The sequence below is a fragment of the Lepidochelys olivacea genome (assembly GCF_965140295.1).
Source record: "Lepidochelys olivacea isolate rLepOli2 genome assembly, chromosome: 9".
NCBI lineage: Eukaryota > Metazoa > Chordata > Testudines > Cheloniidae > Lepidochelys > Lepidochelys olivacea.
Genome location: NC_140419.1, coordinates 63754325 through 63773924, shown reverse-complemented (window position 1 = coordinate 63773924; position 19600 = coordinate 63754325). Strand labels below are relative to the sequence as shown.

The window sequence follows — 19600 nt, the reverse complement described above, 5'->3', positions numbered from 1 at the left end:
GGTAGGTGAAATCCAGAATAAAATTGCATTGCTAGATAACTCTCACCCTCCCCCCCACCACACACACACACACTTTCTCCTCCTCCTCTTCTCTGAAGGTGGATAACAGGAGCCATGCAACATCTGCAGAACTGGATGGCAAAATAGGAGGGGGAAATAATCAAAGTGGAGAGTTCAGGGGAGATCGGGTTCTTTTTTCTTTTTTTACCTATGAGATTTGATTCTACATTTTGCTGAGTCCATTTTGGGGACATTTCATTTTTCTCTCTCTTGGGATTTTCTCCATTGCCAGAGGATGTCTCTTGTTGAGAGGATGCTGAAAGGAAGAAGAGGCGAATTCTTTGACTGGCACTGAAGGGAGGGGGGAATATATATTTCCCCCATATTTTTTTTTACTGTCTTGTGCTTTTTTTTTTTAATAAAGGAAATAATTTGTTGTCTTCTTCTTCTTCTTCTTCTTCTTCTTCTTTTTTTTTTTTTTGGAGGGGGATTTCAGAAGATCTTCCCCTCCCCTCCAAACATTTTTTTCCCTCCATCGTGTTTGTGGAAATGTGGAGATTTCAGGCAGACAGATTGAGTGCATTTGTCTCTGCTTTAGCAGCGCTTTGTCTCGCCTACTGTGCGCAAAGGTAAGGATTTGATTTCCAGGGTGCAGGGGCAGATGGGGGGGCTTGGAGGAGTGGGCTGGGTTTCTTTGGTGGTAGTGGTGGTGGGGGTCTTTCACCCAAATTGCTTTCCTAGTGCCTGCTGTTTCTTACTTCCTAGTCAATTGCATTTTAGGGGGAGGAGGGGTGCTCATGCATGGGATCTAGAGCAAGCTCTCTGCAGACGGAGCTCACCTCGCAGCTCGTTTGCATCAGAGTCTCCTACAGTAAGCGAAACTGACACGAATTTGGGGGAATTGACAAAATGAAGCCTTGCGCTGGGGAACATTATGTCCGGCGAGCAGAGATGGAACTAAACACAAGCACCGGTCTGTATATATACGTGATACCTGCAAAAACAAACATACACCCGGACATAGCCATGCCTGTGTCTGTACACACAGAATGCACATGCATCCACACACACACGTCCATGCATGTGTGCCTTCACACAGCTATACAGTGTGCATTACAGATGCAATGCATACATCCATCATGCATACATATTTATTCATTGCATGCACACATGTAAATATAGTCATATTTATTTATGTGCAATGCATACACACACATCTATGCATGTATGCATCCATATATACTCACACGTGTATATTCATGCAGTACATCATATCACATATACAGTGGACAGTATACTAGATATGCAATGCATGTGTCTAGAGATGCCTACTTAGTAATGTATTACATACATACATACAGATATATGACTATATATATGGACACAAGAGATCCATGCATTCACACATGTACACACATCCATAGTGGACAATGTATGTGGAGGGCATCTATGCATGTATGCATAAATATTTATCCACTGAACACACACATACAGTGTATACACACTCATTTTCAGTTCACACATATATGCATTTACACAGAATGCACTCATCAGTGCATTAATAGACAGGGTAATTATGTATTAGATATATACGCATACATCCTTGCATATATAATATTGCTTTACATTAAAACATCTACAGGTCCAGGCACAGATATACATCTGTGAAAATACAGAGATCTATGTTCTCTATTTACACAAAGACACAGATGCATACACATATGCACATGTGCAGATCCATGCCCCCACACACATCCCTTCCCTCCTACTGTTTAATGCATGACACATACACTGTACACTGAAAAATATACACACTCATGCAAATGCACATGCGCATGTGGATCCTGCCCACTCATATATGCCCATGCACGTGTTTGTTTACACCTGCATAAGCATAGACTCAGGTTCACATACTGTATACACATACCCATCACACACACATGAAACTAAATTCATACATGTAAGGTACACACACACATCCATGCTCATAAGCACCTTGCACACACATACAGGACCCATACATTTGGGTGTGTGCATAGATGTACAGTGCACGTGCACACCCGCTCAGCGTCAGGTGTGCAATATCCAAAGATACAATTCACATATTGAATGTATATGTATCCTACATGGATACTGACCCATGTTCATAAAGATTTTACACTTAGCTACAGAGACACACACAAATCCTGTGTAACTACACAGATCGTTTGTTCAGAGGAAGATGGATGGCCTTACAGTGCAGGCACAGGATTGAGAGGCAGGAAACCTTGGTCCTATATTTTCTTTCCTAGGATAAAAGTAACTCCCATTGACTTTAGTGGGAGATACTTGTAGTTTGTGGGAAAGAATGGGACAGCAGTGTTCTAGTCCCAATTCTGCCACAGATTTCCTGTGTGACTTTGGGTATATTGAGTACTCTGTCCCTGCCTTAGTTTCCCTGTCTGTAAAATGGAGGTAATGATACTTTCTAACCTCACGGCTTGTTGGGGGGATAAATAAATGTTTGTAAATTCCATTGAGGAAAGCATTCTGTAAGCCTGAAACATTTTGATTATCATATACCTCTATGAAAACCCATGCACCTAGTTGTGCACACGCACACATGTACAGCTAACTGTGCATGTATCCAGAGTGTGCACATATTCGCACTTACACAGATTCCTGAAATACATATAGACATACACGCACAAATACATGCATAGAAACACATAAATCCACATGTGCACGTGGTACATACTTCTCTACGCAAATGTCCATAACCTATGTATGCACAGACTTGTGTATGAGAATGTACACATGTCTGCATTTTCCTGTACACTTGTGTAAAGACATACCTAAACAAATGGGGCACATGTACAGGAAACCCAGACCATATATGCACGGCCATCAGCATATTCACTGAACAGTTTATCCGTGTGCCTAGATATTGCCCACATAAATATGTTGGTTTATGTTCACCCATACACATTCTGATTGAAGGTGTATGTATTGAAAATCCAGGCACACACAGAGGCTCACGCATCCAGATCAATAACACATGCACACACCGGTGAATTTACCCATGTTCCTAGACCCACACTCATACGCCAGTATCCATACACCTGTACTCACAGATTCATGCACCTATACACATATTTATATATATATGTAATACACGTGTACGTATCTGGGCACCCAGATTTACAGCATGCATACATAGATCTATATTTTTACCCAGACTCAGCCATCCATATGCTGATCCATGCACTCATATCGAGTTGCATGAGGATCCAGGTCCGTACACACACCTGTGTATAAAGATCTCTGCACATACATCACACACACTGACTCGAGCACTTATGTGTATGTAGATCCATGTTCACATACAGTAAATCCATAAGCATAAATCACAGCCAGATGTGTACAAAGACATGTGCATGCACCCACCCGGGGGGCGTGTGGACATGTCAACACAATCCCCCAGCTTCAGGCTGACACCAAGGTTGGCTGGAAGGGGTAATATTGTGTTGCAGGTTTACATCCTAGATGGATCTGCTGGGGAAGGAAAGATGGCCTGAAAGATGTGTCTTTTTCATAGGATTTGGAATTTAAACTAGGGTTGCAAAGAATGTTGTTTGATGATGGCATGTGTACACAAGCTCTGGGGAAAACAAGTCTTATTCCTTGGACAGAGCTGGGACTATGGTTGGGTTTGGGGGTCACTCAAGTGGAAACAATCTGCACTTACCTATATTTTGGAGCTTCATTCTTGTAGCTTCTTCCTCCCTTCCTAATGTTCCACCAGCACTTTCCTTGCCTTTAGGACTGTTTATATCAGGAGATCCCTCTCGTTCATATGGCTGGAAGGAATTGGAACTCCAGTAGCAATGGAGGCTACCAAACCTCCAAATGGAAAACACAGGGCTTGGTAGGGAAAATATCATTATCTAGGCATACTGAGCCAAAGATGGACTTTTCCTCTCTCTCTTTCTCTCCAGGTCTTTGTTGCTAAGAAGATATTAGAAGCTGCTGTGTAATATTTATTCTCAGAGGCCAAAGATCATAAATCTATGTGTGTAGGAGGGAGTGTGGCTAACCCAAGAGAGTACCTGGGTGCACAGAATGTGAAAGGGAGATTGTATAGATGAATGTGTTTGGGCAGGGGGTGAATATCATGCAGAGTTCAATGTGTATTAGGTGTGAGAAGTCTGGGTTTGTATATAGTATGTGTGAGAGACAGAAAGTGCCGACTGTGTTGTAGATGAAGTGTGTGTGCAGGGTGAGAGGAAGGCAGCGCATGGAGGTGTGTATGTAACAGAGAGGGCAAATTTGTGTACGCTCTGTGTGTTTGACAGAGATACAGTGAGTGTGTGTGACTAGAGTGTGGAAGCCCTGTGTGTGTGTATGGTAGAGGATGCAGATTTGTGTACTGTGTGTGAGAGTGAGTGCGTGTACAGAATGAGAGAACACAAGGGGAGTGTGAGTGAGAAGGAAGTTGAAAGGCTGTGGGGTGTGACGAAGATGGAGGCTGTGTATGTATAGTGTAGTGTGGGTGTATGTGACAGGGACAGTAAATGTGCAGTGGTAGATAGAGAATGAGTATCTACAGTGCTCATTTAAGAGCCCCTGTGTGCTACCCCCTCCAGGGATTGGTTCATAGGCTTTTTAGACTGCGTGGATGTCCCGAAAGTATGGGATCCCCAGCAGCCTCCAGCTGGGCTTGTATTTGACAGGGCATGTGCAGTGTGAAGAGTGCGAGGATAGCTGTGTGCGTGCAAGACAGTGAATGTGTGTGTGTGTGTGAGAGGAGGGCTACGACTGGGAGAGAGACAGGGAGGGGGTGTTTGTGAGAGGAAAAGCTCGTGTGTGAGGCAGGGAGCGTGTGTGCGTCTGTGCATGCACACCAGGGTTCAGCCTGCAAGCCAGGGAACGTGTCTGCCCTTTGCTTAGGCCCTCCACATGGCTCTCCTGTGTGGGGACGATGATAAGGACTTCTTCTTCTTCTTCTCTGTTTCAGCCAATCCACTGGGAATATTTCTGTGGTGAAAGAGATTGTGGACAAATTGCTGAAGGGGTATGACGTCCGCCTCAGACCCGACTTCGGAGGTACAGTGATCCACACTCTCTCTTGCGCTGGGGTAGTTTGCAATTTGAGCAAATGCAGCAGAGGCACTAGAGGCCAACTGCTCCATATGTCAGTGCTACCTGTTCCGCTGCTAGCAACATGCATCAACCTGTGAGATTTTCCCTTCTCCGTGCTCCCTCTCTCTCTTCCTCTGCTGTTTCTCTGCCCTCCCCCCTTCCGACGCTCTCTCTCCTTGTGCTTCCTTTGCCCTCTCTCATGCAGTTTTCTTTCTCTGTCTGTCATTCTCTTTTGATCCTTCCTTGTGCTCTCCCTGGCCGCCTCCCCATTTCCTTTCTCTCTCAGATCCCTGCTCCCCCTGCCCCTGTCTCTCATCTGCTCTCTCCCTTGCTCTTTCTCTACCAGTATGTGTGTCCCAGGGTTTTGGCATTCTGGGATTGTTTGCTGGCTGCTGACCCCTGTAACAGGCCGTCTGGCCATTGGATAAACTGTGTTGCTCTGAGTTTAACCTCACTCATGGGCTGCCAAAAGCTTAAGAAAAACCCCAACAACCCTACAGTCTGTATCCCATGGCATTTCTGTAGATGCTTCACTGTGACATTGGCTCACCGGATATCTCCCTCTGCCCCCCTTCGCCACACGGTACAGTGCTGTAGCTATCCTCCCCCCTGGGTACAGAGAGTTTTGCAGTTTGTCCCCCAGTTGGTCAGACCGTCCGCTGGCCAGGCTGATGGTTTGTCTGTCAGGATACTAGCTGATGAGGTGGTACGAGAAGTACCAGGAAGTTAGTGTGGTCTCTCTGGAATGCTCCGTGCCTCCTGCTACAGATGCAGAATGAAATATTCCTTCCAGAGATGGCAATCTCACTGCTATTTGGAAGGGGACATTCCTGTCTGCTGATCCCCACGGGCAGGGCTTTATAGCCCCCCCAGGCATCAAAGAAAAAGAAGAGAGAAAGGGAGCTTCTTTTCTTTTTTGGGTGGGGTGGGGAAATAATTACCGGGCCGTGAAGCCCCATTGGTGGGTATTTATTGGCACCCACTTAATAGTAGGAACTAGACTATGATGTGAGTGTCGGGGCACTTTTGCTTGGGCTTACCTTGATTTGGTATTTTTGGCCTTAGTTGCGTGGTGCTTTCCCTTTGTCTGTAGGTAGGAGTTTATCTCAGAAGTTCTGGGAGTTGCAGAGGACTGAGTGGCCCTTCTGGAGACAACTGCTGAAAAGCAGATTGATGTCCTTGGTTTCAAGGGGAAAATGTGCCAACGATGGTGTGGGACAGAGGTCTCCCATTACAGGCCTGATCCAAAGCCCACTGAAGTTGATGGGAAGATTCCCACTGGGTTCCAGGAGCTTTGAATCAGTCCTTAAGCATCCCAGTTTCTCTCTGCTCCATGAACTAGCTATGATCTCTCTATTTATCCATCATCTCAGACTTCCCTCCACTGCACACAAACCTGCCTATATTCACCCACGGTGAAGGCTCTTTCCCCACCCTCTTTCCACCCCACTCTCATGTTTGTCTCCCATCACTGCTGGTGGAATGGGATTTTCAGAAGGGCAGGAGCAATATAATCAGCTGCTGAAATGCAGACTCTAAGGAGGGCTTGAGGTGGGGAGAGACTCTCCCATGTAAAATGACTCCTCCATGGTGCAAAGTGGTACATCCTGGAATTCGCTTCAATGGACACAGCTTCGGGAGGGTAGCAGTGCTCAGCAAGTGAGCAGGAGGTAATGGAACCTCTTTGAATCTGGAATACAGGAAGGCTTGATGAAAAGGGTTTATCAGGGAAACACAAAGCTGGCTGGCCCCAGTCACAGAAGTTGGTGCAGTTACATTTTATGGGTGGAGAACTTCAGAGATGCCATAAAAATGGCAAGAAAACCGCCTAGTAAGCCTTTGGGATTATTAGGATACAGTAAAACACAGTAGGTGATCCAGCTCTGTGCAGGGGCAACATGAACTGACGGAGGGTGAGGGCAGTGGTGATTGTGGGGGATTGGCTATCCTGTCTCCCCATGGATCATGGCTCAGGAGTCCAGAGTGGGCAGGGAGTCATGCATGATCAGTTGAAAGTGCTTTATCCCACTTGAGTGCCCATCCAGCAGAGCAGCCCCATGAAGCACACTGTCCCTCTTTAGCTGGTTTGAAAGAATAGACCTGGGGTTGATGCAGGAATTGCTGGATGACGTTCTGTGACTAGTGCAATGAAGGTGGTCAGAACAATAGCTCATAACAGCCCCTTCTGACCTTAAAACCTATGAGAAGATCTCTGATTTTCCACCTACATTTGCAAAGTGCTCATTGGATCTCCATAATAAAAGCAGAGAGAGAGCCCCCGACCCCCGTGTTTAATTGTTGCTTTCCCAACTTTATTAAAAAAGGCTCAGTTCCTTTCTTTCCCCTATTTTGAAGGGATCAATAGCACAAGAGACTACTAGCCCCACAGGGCTCCGAGTCTGAGCAGGCAGTGCAAGCTTCTCCCATGTGGTGCCATTGACACTCTCGGATTGAAAGGGGCGTTCAGCCTCTCTGGATGGTTCGATCCTCTGCCTCTGTCCCTGCACAGCCTGAAATAAGAGAACTGATTGTAGCGGTAGGAATTGGACTGAGCCCCAGGACCATGTAAGGGTCCCTCAACAGTCAGGAGATGGCGACACATCTCGGTCATCGTTAACCTAGTGAGCTGGAGGTGAAAGTCTACAAGTAACAGTATCAGTCACCACAGTTATCTGGGTCCCCGAGACATTGAGCCAAATCTGTCCCTGAGGCAATTCTACTGAGGCCAGTGCTGTCACACCAGGGGATGAATGTGGCTCACTGTGTTGACTACCTCATTCATATCCCTGCCATGGAGGGGTTGAGGTTTCCACCCTATCCCGTAAATAGTCGATGAAGCTAGAAAATCTTGGGTAAGACCCAGGAAGCTTTCTGGGAGCAAGGCTCCCTTCTCCCAGGGATATGTAGGAGCCAGGAAAGTACCTCAGAACTCAGGCCCACAAGCAACCAGAGGGTTAGGCTGGCTCCCAGCAGGGACCTACGGGCATCTGTGCTTGCTCTGACTCCATGCCGCACCCTCACGCCAAAGATCAGGGAGGCACAAAGGCCTAGAACCTCAGCAATATTTAGGTACCTCACAACCACTGAACTAGGTGTCTAAATACCTTAGAGGATCCGGGCCTAAGTACAGTTCCTCCTCACAACCAGGGCTCTCCTGGCAGGTCTCATGCACAGAGCTGCTGTGGCTGGCCAAGCCGCACTCAAGAGTTGTCAGTGATACCAGTTTGTCATCCCTGCGGTATTATCTGTTAGTGTGTGTCCACCCCCACTATGCTCCCATGCACCATTGCTTCACTTTGACCTGGCAATAGGGAGCTGCCAGAGCACCCCTCAGACTTTCCAAACAGTCCCGGTGCTTTTCTCTGGCCCAGTAGCATCCTGCCCTCCCCTTATTACAGTCCAGTTCTCCCAGCTCCTGCTCCCTCTCTTTCTCATACGCACAATTTTATCTCACTTTCCATGGCATAGTACTCCAAACAGATCTCTGTATCCCTATCCATCTCAGGGATGATAGAGCTGCTCCTGTTCACACCCTCTGCCCTCACGAGCCCCAAGTCACAGACCCAAATTCCTCTCAACAGATCTCTGTATCCCTATCCATCTCAGGGATGATAGAGCTGCTCCTGTTCACATCCTCTGCCCTCACGAGCCCCAAGTTACAGACCCAAATTCCTCTCCCTCCCTCCCACACACACTTGCTCACCCTCTCTCACTAAAAGCCCCAAATCTCCCTCCCTCTTTCTCTCCCTCACACACACACACACAATCTCTCTCTCTCTCTGCATCCCATGTTTTATCTTCTCTGCATCCCCTCCACGCTGCTCTATTGATGTAAGGTAAATGGGTGGCCAGAGAGGTTAGAAACCAGCCAGTCAGTGATAGTTCCCTTCTGCGCCCCCACAAGTGAAAACACTCTCCAAAGGGAATCTCTCCTGGGGCCCTGACTTCACTGAAAGGACCCCCCACACACACACCTTTCCTAAGACACAGGTCCTCCCTATCCCAGTATCCCTGTGCGCTACCCAGGACACAGTGCCGCAACAAATCTGAATGCCGTTCACTGCTCCCCAGCTCCCTGAGATAGAAAGAGAACTCCAACTAATGCCAAAAGGAGGACAAGCCTGCTGGGGATTGCAGTTCACTTTTTAATTTCGAGATGCCTCGTTAGCTCCAGGCCGAGCTGAGTGGCTGAGAAGCGTCAGCCACTCACTCCCCCCTTTGAAGCCCATTTGACCGATGAGCAGGTTGGCTCTCAGGGGTGGCACTGTGGCAGAGGGAGTGTCATGTTCATCAGTTAAGCTGAACCGTGAATGGGGTGGAGAGAGGCTCCTGGCAAATCTTGGCCCATCTTACCCAGCCACACAGCCAGACTCGGATCATGCTGTCCAGAGGTTGCTAGCTGTGGAGATGGAGCTTGGGTGGTGGGGGAGTGTGGAGGGTGACTCAGTGGATTCATCAGTGGCATCACATCTTAGGAGCTCAGGTGCTAAATCTCACTAGCTTGAGTGACAGATTCATTGAGTTGGATGGTCGCTGTCTAGTTCTTAGCTGGCACCTGGCTTCTTCTGGGAATGGGTGCTAGCATATCTGCTCAGGGGGTAGTCTGGGATAGCAAAGGGGCATTGAGCTCGGGGGGGGGGGAATCCTTGTGGGAATAGCTGGGATAGCTTGGGGTGTCCAAGATGGCTTGACAGCACTAGGAGATGGCCTACGACTAGAATAGCAAGGCACTGTTGCAGAGCAGCCTGAGAGGCCTTGTCATAACTGGGGGAGTCCCCACACTGGAATAGAAGGGGGTGCTACAGGGGAGAAGTAAGATATATTGGCAGAGACGTCAGTCTGTGGGGAGGGGAGATCTCAGTACTGAAATAGCAAGAACAGGGTAGGGGAGAGGGCAGGAGTAGGGTGCTTTGGCTGAGCTGAGGGGGAGGGCAAGTTCCCAGCACTGGACCAGCAGGGGAAGCGTGCATCAGGAATTCAGTTTTGTGGGATCCAGCAGGCTATGTCTGGGGCACACTGATAGAGCGGTGCACAGGCCTTGTTTCTTAGAAGAGAAGGTGTGACAGGGTGGTGGGGGGAAGGGAGGGCAGGAAGCTTTCACAGCAGCATCCTGCACAGTGCCTGGCTCTAGTTAGTGCTCTTAGCCTCTCACTTTTGGAAGCATTAACTACAAAGCAAAAGAAAGCAAATTAAGAAGGTATTGCCCCAGGTCAGAGAAGGAGATGCAGGAAATGGTGCGAGGAACCCTGTTAAGCGCAGTGACTCAGCTGCTCTCAGTTGGTGCATCGATGCCCAAAACTTCACAAGAGTTTCAAGGAGATGGCCCTGCTTCCAGAGAACAGAGGAAGGGGGAGCCCTCCTTGGCTTTCCCAGCACCAGCTACATTTTGCTAGCGGAAGCCAGGGGCAGCAAGATCTTTACCATGTCCCCCTTCCACCCACAAAGCCAGGGGCTCTTGGGTTTTCCACTCCAGGGAATTTATGTACTGTGTTTGGAAATATCAGGTGAAGAGGGAATGACTGGGTTTCCTTAAGGAACAAATACAAATTCCTACACTGCAAAGCATGGAGATCCAGCAGCCTCTCCTGCTCCGATCTGTCTTCACACTTCCTTAGGGAGAATTAGTTACAGTTTATGGGGTCCTGGTTTTCAAAGATGTCAGAATGCCCATCTATGCTCCCTTTCACATTCCCCTCATTACAAACGCAAACTGCCCCCCAGCACACACTTACACACACCTGTCCTCACCCCTCTCATCAGAGATGCTTGTTCCCCACTCCCTCAGATACACACACCTGTCCTCGCCCCTCTCATTACAGATCCCCATTCCCCTCCCTCAGATACACACACCTGTCCCTTTCCTCTCATCAGAGGTTCCCTGCTCCCCTCCTCAAATACACACACCTGTCCTCATCCCTCTCATTACCGATTCCCATTGCCCCTCCCTCAGATATACACACCTATTCTTGCCCCTCATCACAGATCCCTGCTCCCCTTCCTCACACAGACACACCTGTTTTCAACCCTCTCATCACAGATCCCATTGTCCCTTCCTCAGATACACACCCCCATCCACTTTCCTCTCCTCACAGATCCTCACTCCCTTCCCTCAGATACACACACGTGTCCTCACCCTCTCATCAGAGATCCATAATCCCCTCCCTGAGATACCCACACCTGTCCTCATGCCTCTCATCCCAATTCCCCCTTCCCTTTCCTCACACAGACAAACCTGTTTTCAACCCTCTCATCACAGATCCCGTTGCCCCTCCTTCACAGACACACACCTGTCCCCTTTCCTCTCATCACAGATCCCTATTCCCTTCCCTCCAATGCATACACCTGTCCTCACCCTTCTCAGCAGAGATCCCCGCTCTCTTCCCTCATATACACTCACCCCTCTCATCACAGATTCCCTTTGCCCCTCCCTCAGATATACACACCTGTCCTCTCCCCTCTAATCACAGATCCCCCGCTCACCTCCCTCAGATACACACACCTGTCCCCTTTCCTCTTATCACAGATCCCCACTCCCTTCCCTCCAATGCACATACTTGTTCTCGCTCCTCTCATCACAGATCCCCATTCCCCCTCCCTCATATATGCACACCTGTCCTCACCCGTCTCATCAGAGATCCCCATTCTCCTTCCCTCATACACACACACCTGTCCCCTCCCCTCTCATCACAGATCCCCGCTTCCCTCCCTCAGATACACACATCTGTCCTCACATCTCTCATCACATGCCCCCATTGCTCTTCCTCACACAGACACACCTGTTTTCAAGCCTCTCATCACGTGTCCCGTTGCCCCTCCCTGAGACACACACACCTGTCCTCACCCCTTTCATCACAGGTCCCTGCTCTCCTCCCTCAGACACACACACCTGTCCTCACCTCTCTCATCACAGATCCCCTTCCTCACACAGACACAGCTGTTTTCAACCCTCTCATCACAGATCCCGTTGCTCCCCCATCAGATGCACACACCTGTCCCCTTTCGTCTCATCACAGATCCCTGCTCCCTTCCCTCAGATACACACACCTGTCCTCTCCCACATTCCATGATACACACCTGTCATCACCCCTCTCATCACAGAACCCTGCACCCCTACCTCAGATACCCACACCTGTTCTCACCTCTCTCATCACAGATCCCCCATTCCCTCCTTCAGATACACACACCTGTCCTATCCCTTCTCATCACAAAACCCCCGTTCCCCTCCCTCACACACCTGTCTTCAATTCTCTGCTTATAGATTCCCCATTCCCATGTCTCAGTTTTACATGCCTGTCTCCACCTCTCTGCTCACAGATCCTTCTTCCCCTTCCTCAGATAGGCTCAACTGTCTCCACCCCTCTCCTCACAGATCCAGATTCCCTTCACAGACATGCACGATCAAACACACGCACACCTAGCCTCCCCGTCTCATTACAAACCCAAATTCCCCTCCCTCCCCCTCACAGCCTCCTACACTTGTCCTCACCCACTCCCAGTACAGACACAAATTCCCCTCCCTCACACACACACTTCTCTATTCTTCTTCTCTCCTGCCGCTCAGTACAGATACTCATTCTCCTCCATTTCATATATCTACCCCTTGCTGCTCCTTCTCACCTGCCAGTGGGCCCCAGCAACCATGTCCCTCACCGCCACTCCATCCTCCCTCTCACCTGCCCCTTATTACAACCCCAAACTCCCCTCTGTGTAACACACACATGCTCATACTTTCTCCTCAGGTGATGAGCGGGAAGGATGGAGTTCAGTGGAATTAGCAACTGTGCAACATCGACACCTGCAATCCCAAATAATAAACATAAATTATTGCTGATGCACAAAGTGTTGCAGTGAAGCATCATCAGTAGTCCAGGACTCCTGAAGTGACTGTGCTGGAAGGCTGAGCCACCATGTTGGCTGAAGGGAATGCAGCAGGAGCAGGAGCAGGGAGGAGACAGCAGATCTAGCCCTCACTGCCCAGAGTTTGACTGCTGGAAAATGTTTCGCTGTAGTGGTGTTGTAGTGTAAGGAGTTAGGCATATTGTTATACGTTAATGCCAAGGTACCTGAGACCGCTCCCTTTGTCCATCCTGGGATAATGCTTGGGACTTCTCTAGCATGGTGTAGGTGTTCATGGATTCAGTCCCCTTAGAAGGCAAATATTGTTATCTCCATTTCACAGGGGAGAAGCTTGGGCATCGAAAGGTTAAAGGAATTTTAGGTGGCTTACACCCAGGCAGAGCCCTGCTCTTCTGCCTCCCAGCCTAGCTCTTGTACTACTAGGCCTTGGCCAGGGGAATGGTGTTTTCAGGTCTCACATGTATGTGCTATTACACCCTTGTGGGCTGCAGCCAGGCCTATGCTGGAGTCTCACATGCCAAGCCATTGTGGGGAACACGGTGAGTTATGTGCAAGGAAAACCCTGGTGATTGAGGAAGTTGGGTTGATGATTCAATAGGTGGCACTTCCCTACTATGTAGCTAGGGGGCATGTGAGAGGTGCCATCTTCTGGATTAGACATAACACTGAGGTCCTGGATGCTTGTGGAACAATTAGCCCAATACCCTTTTTACGGCAGTAGGAAAGGATGTTTGTTTTCTAGCTCTGGCCAAATTCTATTTTGAGTAATTGCATTCCACCTCCCTAAACTTGCCTGATGCTTTCCTCTTCACTTCCTGTCTGAAACAGTTGGGTACCATGGCTTTATTCTGTTCTATTGCTACTTCATCCAATCCTGGGTGGCTGCATTTCAGTGGTGGTTTAATTGATTCTTGTTTACCTGTGCTGTAGTTTATAAAGTGCCTTGGGATCCTTTTGGCTAGATGGCTGTCTATAAATGGGTAAGACATTATGATAATTACTATTATTAGTATCACCTGACTCAAAAATTTGAAACATAAGCCTTTGTCTATACTGAATATATAGTTCCGTTCAGAGGGAGGTGAATAATTTTTAACATAGCATTTCTTCCATGAATTTTGCCTTTTTTTTTCTGTTCACAAGCTATTTATGAACAATTTGTGATTTAATAACATTTATTCATTACTAAAGGTTTTTGGCTGAAAGATTCTTGGTCTGTAGATTGGTCATAAGCAATTTGTTGTGATTATTCAGTATGCAAAATATGAGCTGTTTTGAGTGGCCTCATGGGTCAGATGGTTTTGTTCTGTTCCCTGACGGGGTGAGTGACATTCTTAGACTCAGATTTCTGGTTTGAATACTACCAATTACGAATTTTAAATTCACTTTCCACGAATATTCTCTAATATCTGCTTTAAAATCACTGTTTCCATGCACATTCCTGCCAGCAAGCTCACCTACCAGAATATTCCCAGAAAGCTAATGCAGAAGGAGTGCAAAAAACCAGCTAAAGAGAATTCATTTAAAAATTGAAAAGTGTTAACGAAAAATATTCACCCGCCTCTTTATCCGAGTTTCTCAAAGCACTTTGCAATCCTTAAGCTACTAAAACCTCACAATCCACCTATGAGGTAAATCAATATTTTTACCTCCATTCTGCTGCTGGGGAAACTGAGGTACAGAGGCTTTATTTATATATGTAACACATTGGCTAAGTAGGTCATTTCTCTTTCTAGAGGCTGGTTCACATAGTGAATCAGAGACTACTAATGTAATGTAATGTAGTTCCTTTAGGTCAAGGGCTAAAGCTTGATGCAGGAAGTCAGAGGTTCAATCTTTGCTGATAACCCACGAGAGGGGGTGTAATTAGCTATGTACACACATATAGACAGTTCATATGAAAACTTGTATATTTGCATGCACCTGTCAAAAACTGTATACGAAAACGGCTGAGTGCTTTTAAACAAATGCTGCACTCGACAATGGCATAAAACCCATTAAAGGAATTAACTCCATGTGCGTAAAAGTTGAAATACATTAGAAAGCAGAGCCCAGTAGCCAGCATAGAGCTGTTCTGTGAATTGGTATTCCATAGCTCAAACCCACTGTTCCTGTTCCCATTGCACATAAGACAGCAGAACTCTTCAAGGCAGTCCTCTTTACAGGTCTGCAAGAGAATCAGAGTTTGCTCTAAGCAGGCTATACATTTCATGGTGGTTCAGATGTCACTACAGTGTTATTCAGATACAAAAGGGTTATTCTTCTGTGTTCAGCATTTTTCCCTTCCCTTGTGTGTAGGAGATGAGAAATCTCTTTCTTTCACCTTTTTTTTCATACTCTGTCCCTTTCCCCTTCCACTGACACTAGAATATTCCTGTTAACTGATTGTGCAATCACAGATATCTGTGCTTGTGGCAGGGGCAAGACGCAGAGGACCTTGTGTGGCTTTGGTTTCAGACCTCAGGACCCCTTAGTTCAAGTCTGGGATGGCTTGAAGTGTGGTTATGGTTGGAAAAGAGCCTCTGAAAAAAGGCATATTCTTGTTCCATATTTATTCTCCCTCAGCGACTTCCATGTCAAATTTGCTCAGTTTACCAGTCAAAACAAGATATTTCTACCTGCCAGCGCAGCAAGCTCAGCCTGGGATCTGGAAATCAAGCTGTGTTCTCTCTGCTTTGGACATCATCACCAAGCAAAAAGATTCTGGAATCAGGGCTTAACTGGATATGATCTTTTGATTGTGTGAATGTAATTTGCTCTTCTGTAGCATTATTGGCTCTGTGTGACAGAGAGGAGTAAAGATGGTATGCTGTGCAAACATTGACTAATGGATCCTCTCAACTGCCCTATGAGGTGCGGGAGTATTCCCAACCCTATTTTACACTTCGGGAAGCTGGGGTGCACAGAGATTAAGAGATTTGTTCAAGATCAGGCAATAGGCCAGTGGCAGAGCCAGGATTAGACCCAAGAAGTTCTGCCTCCCTTAACTGTAAGAGTAGAATGCAGGAGTGCCCAGGTTTCCAGGCCACTAAACCATACTCCTTCTCTAGTTAGGGTTAGTCAGTGAACTCAGCAAGGGGAGCAGATAGGGGCCTTTCTGACATAGCTTTAAAGTACACAGTTTATTCACTGATAATTTATTTTTTGATTGATGGGGGGGGGGGAGAGGGGAATTGCTAATAATTTAATTCACAAATATTATTTGACTATCCCAGAGCTGATTGAATAATGAAAAACTATATATGTAAATAATGTAGTAAGAAAAATGAGCAGGATGTAATTCTCCACCAACTTTGACCTTTACATTTCATAACTTTCTATAACAAATCCCACCATAAGCTGTCAGTAACTACTGACTTTAGGTCCTTCAGCACCAAAGCACAGGCCTCTACTACTTGAGCTAACAGAGTAACTTCAACAGCCAGTAGCAGTATTAGACTTTTATCCACTATGTGGAGCAGCCACTAGAGGGAGAAATGACATTTAGCTAGTATGTGACATGTTCTTTCCATGATACATTATTATCAAAAGCACTTGGATTTAAAGGAAGGTTTCCTGTCATGGCCAGTCTGTCTTACCCAGCTGAGAAATGATCATGCTGAATTGTCATTTTAATTTCCATTGGAGCAGACTATGATGTCACAACTGCAGCTATGCCATGGGCCCAGGTCAGAGCAGGTCTGTGAAGGAAATGCACATCTCTCCAGTAATAGCAAAGAGAATTACTGGCCCATTCATTGCTGTTGTTTAAATGGTGTCTTTGTTTATAAATTTGCTCCAGTGAGAAAATCCTTTAAATCTCCTTCTTCAACGAGGTTTGCTGGGTGTTGGTTAGGCTGATTCCTCACTAAATCCAGGGAAAGGTGATTGCTCCAGGTCATACTGAGGGGTCCATTAATGAGGCAGTGCAAGGGGGAAGGCCAGGACTCAAAGGAGAATGGATTCCCCTCTTGCACCAGACCATGTCAGGGAGTTCACTGGTAAGATAGTGTGAGGGGCTCCTCAGCAATAAATGAAACATGGAGATTGCAGTCTCAGTCCTGCAAGTTCATTACAGTTCTGGGTGTCTATTTGAGCTTTGAATTCCCCAGAAGCGGGTGAGCCCTCACGGTTATGGCTGGGAGTCCATGATGAGGCAGTGCTCAGTGAGGCTCAGGACTGAATGAACATGGAGACTGAATTCCCCTCTTCCTACTGGGGAGAGTGGTCCCCCTTGTGGTGCCCAGAGAGTGAGTCACATCACCTGTAGACCCCAGACTGGAGATGGCTCCAGAAGGGATTTTCAAAAGCATTCAACATTAACCTAACTCTGATCCCATTGGAGTCAAGGGTAAAATTCCCATTGGCTTCAGTGGCAGCAGAGTTAGGCCAATGCGTAATGCTTTGAATGACCTCACCCTATATGGGATCAGTCCTGCAAAGCCTCACACACATGAGTAGCCCACACTCATTGACACCAGTGGCTCCGCTCATGTGAATAAGACCTGCTTGCCCAAGGCTTGGCAGAACAGGGTCTCATATTACCTGTGTTCCTTGTGCTAGAAAAGTGTTGATAGTGGTTTGGAGAAAGGCACACAATAGGCACTTCCAGTTAGCTGGAGACAAGAAGCCCATAGAAGTAAATGGAAAGTCTCCTGTTGACTACAGTGAGCTCTGAATCTTTGGCGAGAACAAAGGGGGGAAGAGGAGGACTAATACTGCCTGTTGCCATCCAGAATCTGAGCCGGAGTTCCTTTAATTCCAGAGTCTGATGTCAGCAGAAATATTAAAAGGGGAATACAATTAATCACTGAAGTGAACAGCTCCTTTGGTGTTTACCAGAAATGAGAGGAGCTCGGCAGAATTGTCTCAGCCTGGGAAGGAAGTTTTGGGGATTGGGGGAGATTTGATGACAGAAGTAGGACGTAAAACAGGAGTTTTACATATGTGTTTCTGGTTTTTGCACACTGTTAACTCAGTGCCATTTTTTGAAGTTGGAGCAGAATTTGAAAGGCACCTGGATTAATAGTGTGTGCTAATCACTTTGATGAACTGTAGAAGATGGCTACATATATCTGCCTTACAAAACCCTAATCACCCATGCACCCCAGGCAAGTAATTCTTTTGATGGGCAAGTGACATACTGTTAGTTGCTTTTGTTATCCTCAGTTGTGGTGGCAAAGGCTGGGCAAGTGGATTTTGTGAAAAGGCTGTTCAATTTTCAGGACATTTATGTAAGGCAAATCTCTGCTGAAACGACCCTAATACCAGCACCCTGGGGGTGGATGCTTTCAAAAGCGACTAGAGATTCTGGGTGTCCATCTTGAATCCCCTTCACTGTTACTTACTCTTGTGATTTTAGCACAAGTCACATAATCTTTGGTGTTTTTCTTAATGCCCCAGGTCCTGGAGTCAAGTGATTAGGGGTGAACTGCCACTTTCATTAAAATAAAAAGTTTATAGATTGTAGAGAAAAGGTGGAAAATATGAGCTGAGTGTACCCTAAAGGTTCAGACATCAGAAGGCGAAGAAAAATAATTCCAAATTTATTATTCTTTTTAAAAAATCTGATGATTTCTAAGATAATCTCATGATTTTTAAACCAGTTTCATGATTTTTTCAGGCCTGGCTCATGATTTTTGAATGTTCGGGGTTGGCAATGCTGCATCGTACAGGGGCCTGACAGTTCTGAGGTGCAGACACACACACGATCCAGCGCCCTATTTCAGGTCTCTGGCCAACTGGTGAGTCAAGTGACCAATGATCATGTGATAGCTCAGAGGCAGTGCACCCTATAAGTGGGAGCCTGCTCAATTAGAAAGGAAAATGCGGGGTTAGCGGAAGGACCTACAAAGGGTTCCCTGTCTCAGACAGGTAGACGGTCTGGTAGGAGATACCTGTAGAGAGCAGGTGTAATGGGGAAAGGCCAGGAGCAGGTGCTGGGTTTCAGGAAGGAGCTATAGAATCCGTGGATGATTTAGCTGAGTTCATAATGTTAAATAATGACAACCCTGAAGAAAGGGACTGAAATTCTGCCACTCTTGGGAGCTTTATCTGACAGTGAGTTGGCTCATTGGCTTACACTGACTTTCAGGAGTTGGGGTTTAACACTTTCTGAAAATCAGCCCTCTTGACGGTATCTCAGTTTGGCAAACACCGCAGTTGAAGCCCCCCAAATCACCAACCAATTCCTGAGAACCCAGGCCCACATGTCTGTATTTGTAGAAAACTGGCAGGTTCTCAGCCGTCAAGTTGTGCTACTGTTCCATTCTGCGTGTGCTGGATTGGAATAAATGTAGGAGCTGGAGCTAGTGGTATCCTGTAAAAGAGAAGAGTGAGTGAACAATGAATAGGAAGTGTGATTTCTTCATTAAAAATTTAAAAAAGGAAAAAATACCTTCCCATTGCCCCTTTGATAAATATGACAAGTCAACAGATTTTCTTGTTACAAATATTTGCAGTGTTTCATAATGGGGTAATGGATTTGATATCAACCAAAGTGTTTGCATTAACCTATTTCAATTAATTTGGTTCAGCTCACTTTGCATTAAGGGATTGGATGGCTCAGGGCTTGGTAATATGCACAAATGTTTTCCCACCAATAGGTCTTGGGTTCAAATCCAGTCCTGATCTAACAGTGAAT

The 19600-nt window shown here is 46.6% G+C and overlaps 1 protein-coding gene across 1 annotated transcript in view; it reads left to right on the top strand.

The window, feature by feature from the left end:
• Positions 1-520: 520 nt before the first annotated feature.
• LOC311526625 (gamma-aminobutyric acid receptor subunit beta-4-like) overlaps positions 521-19600 on the top strand; it is an 87546-nt gene continuing 68466 nt past the window's right edge. Inside the window, exons 1-2 of the mRNA XM_084639837.1 lie at positions 521-629; positions 4997-5085. Coding sequence (XP_084495963.1) covers positions 550-629; positions 4997-5085 — 169 coding nt within the window. The 5' untranslated portion in view covers positions 521-549. The remainder of the gene's footprint in view (positions 630-4996; positions 5086-19600) is intronic.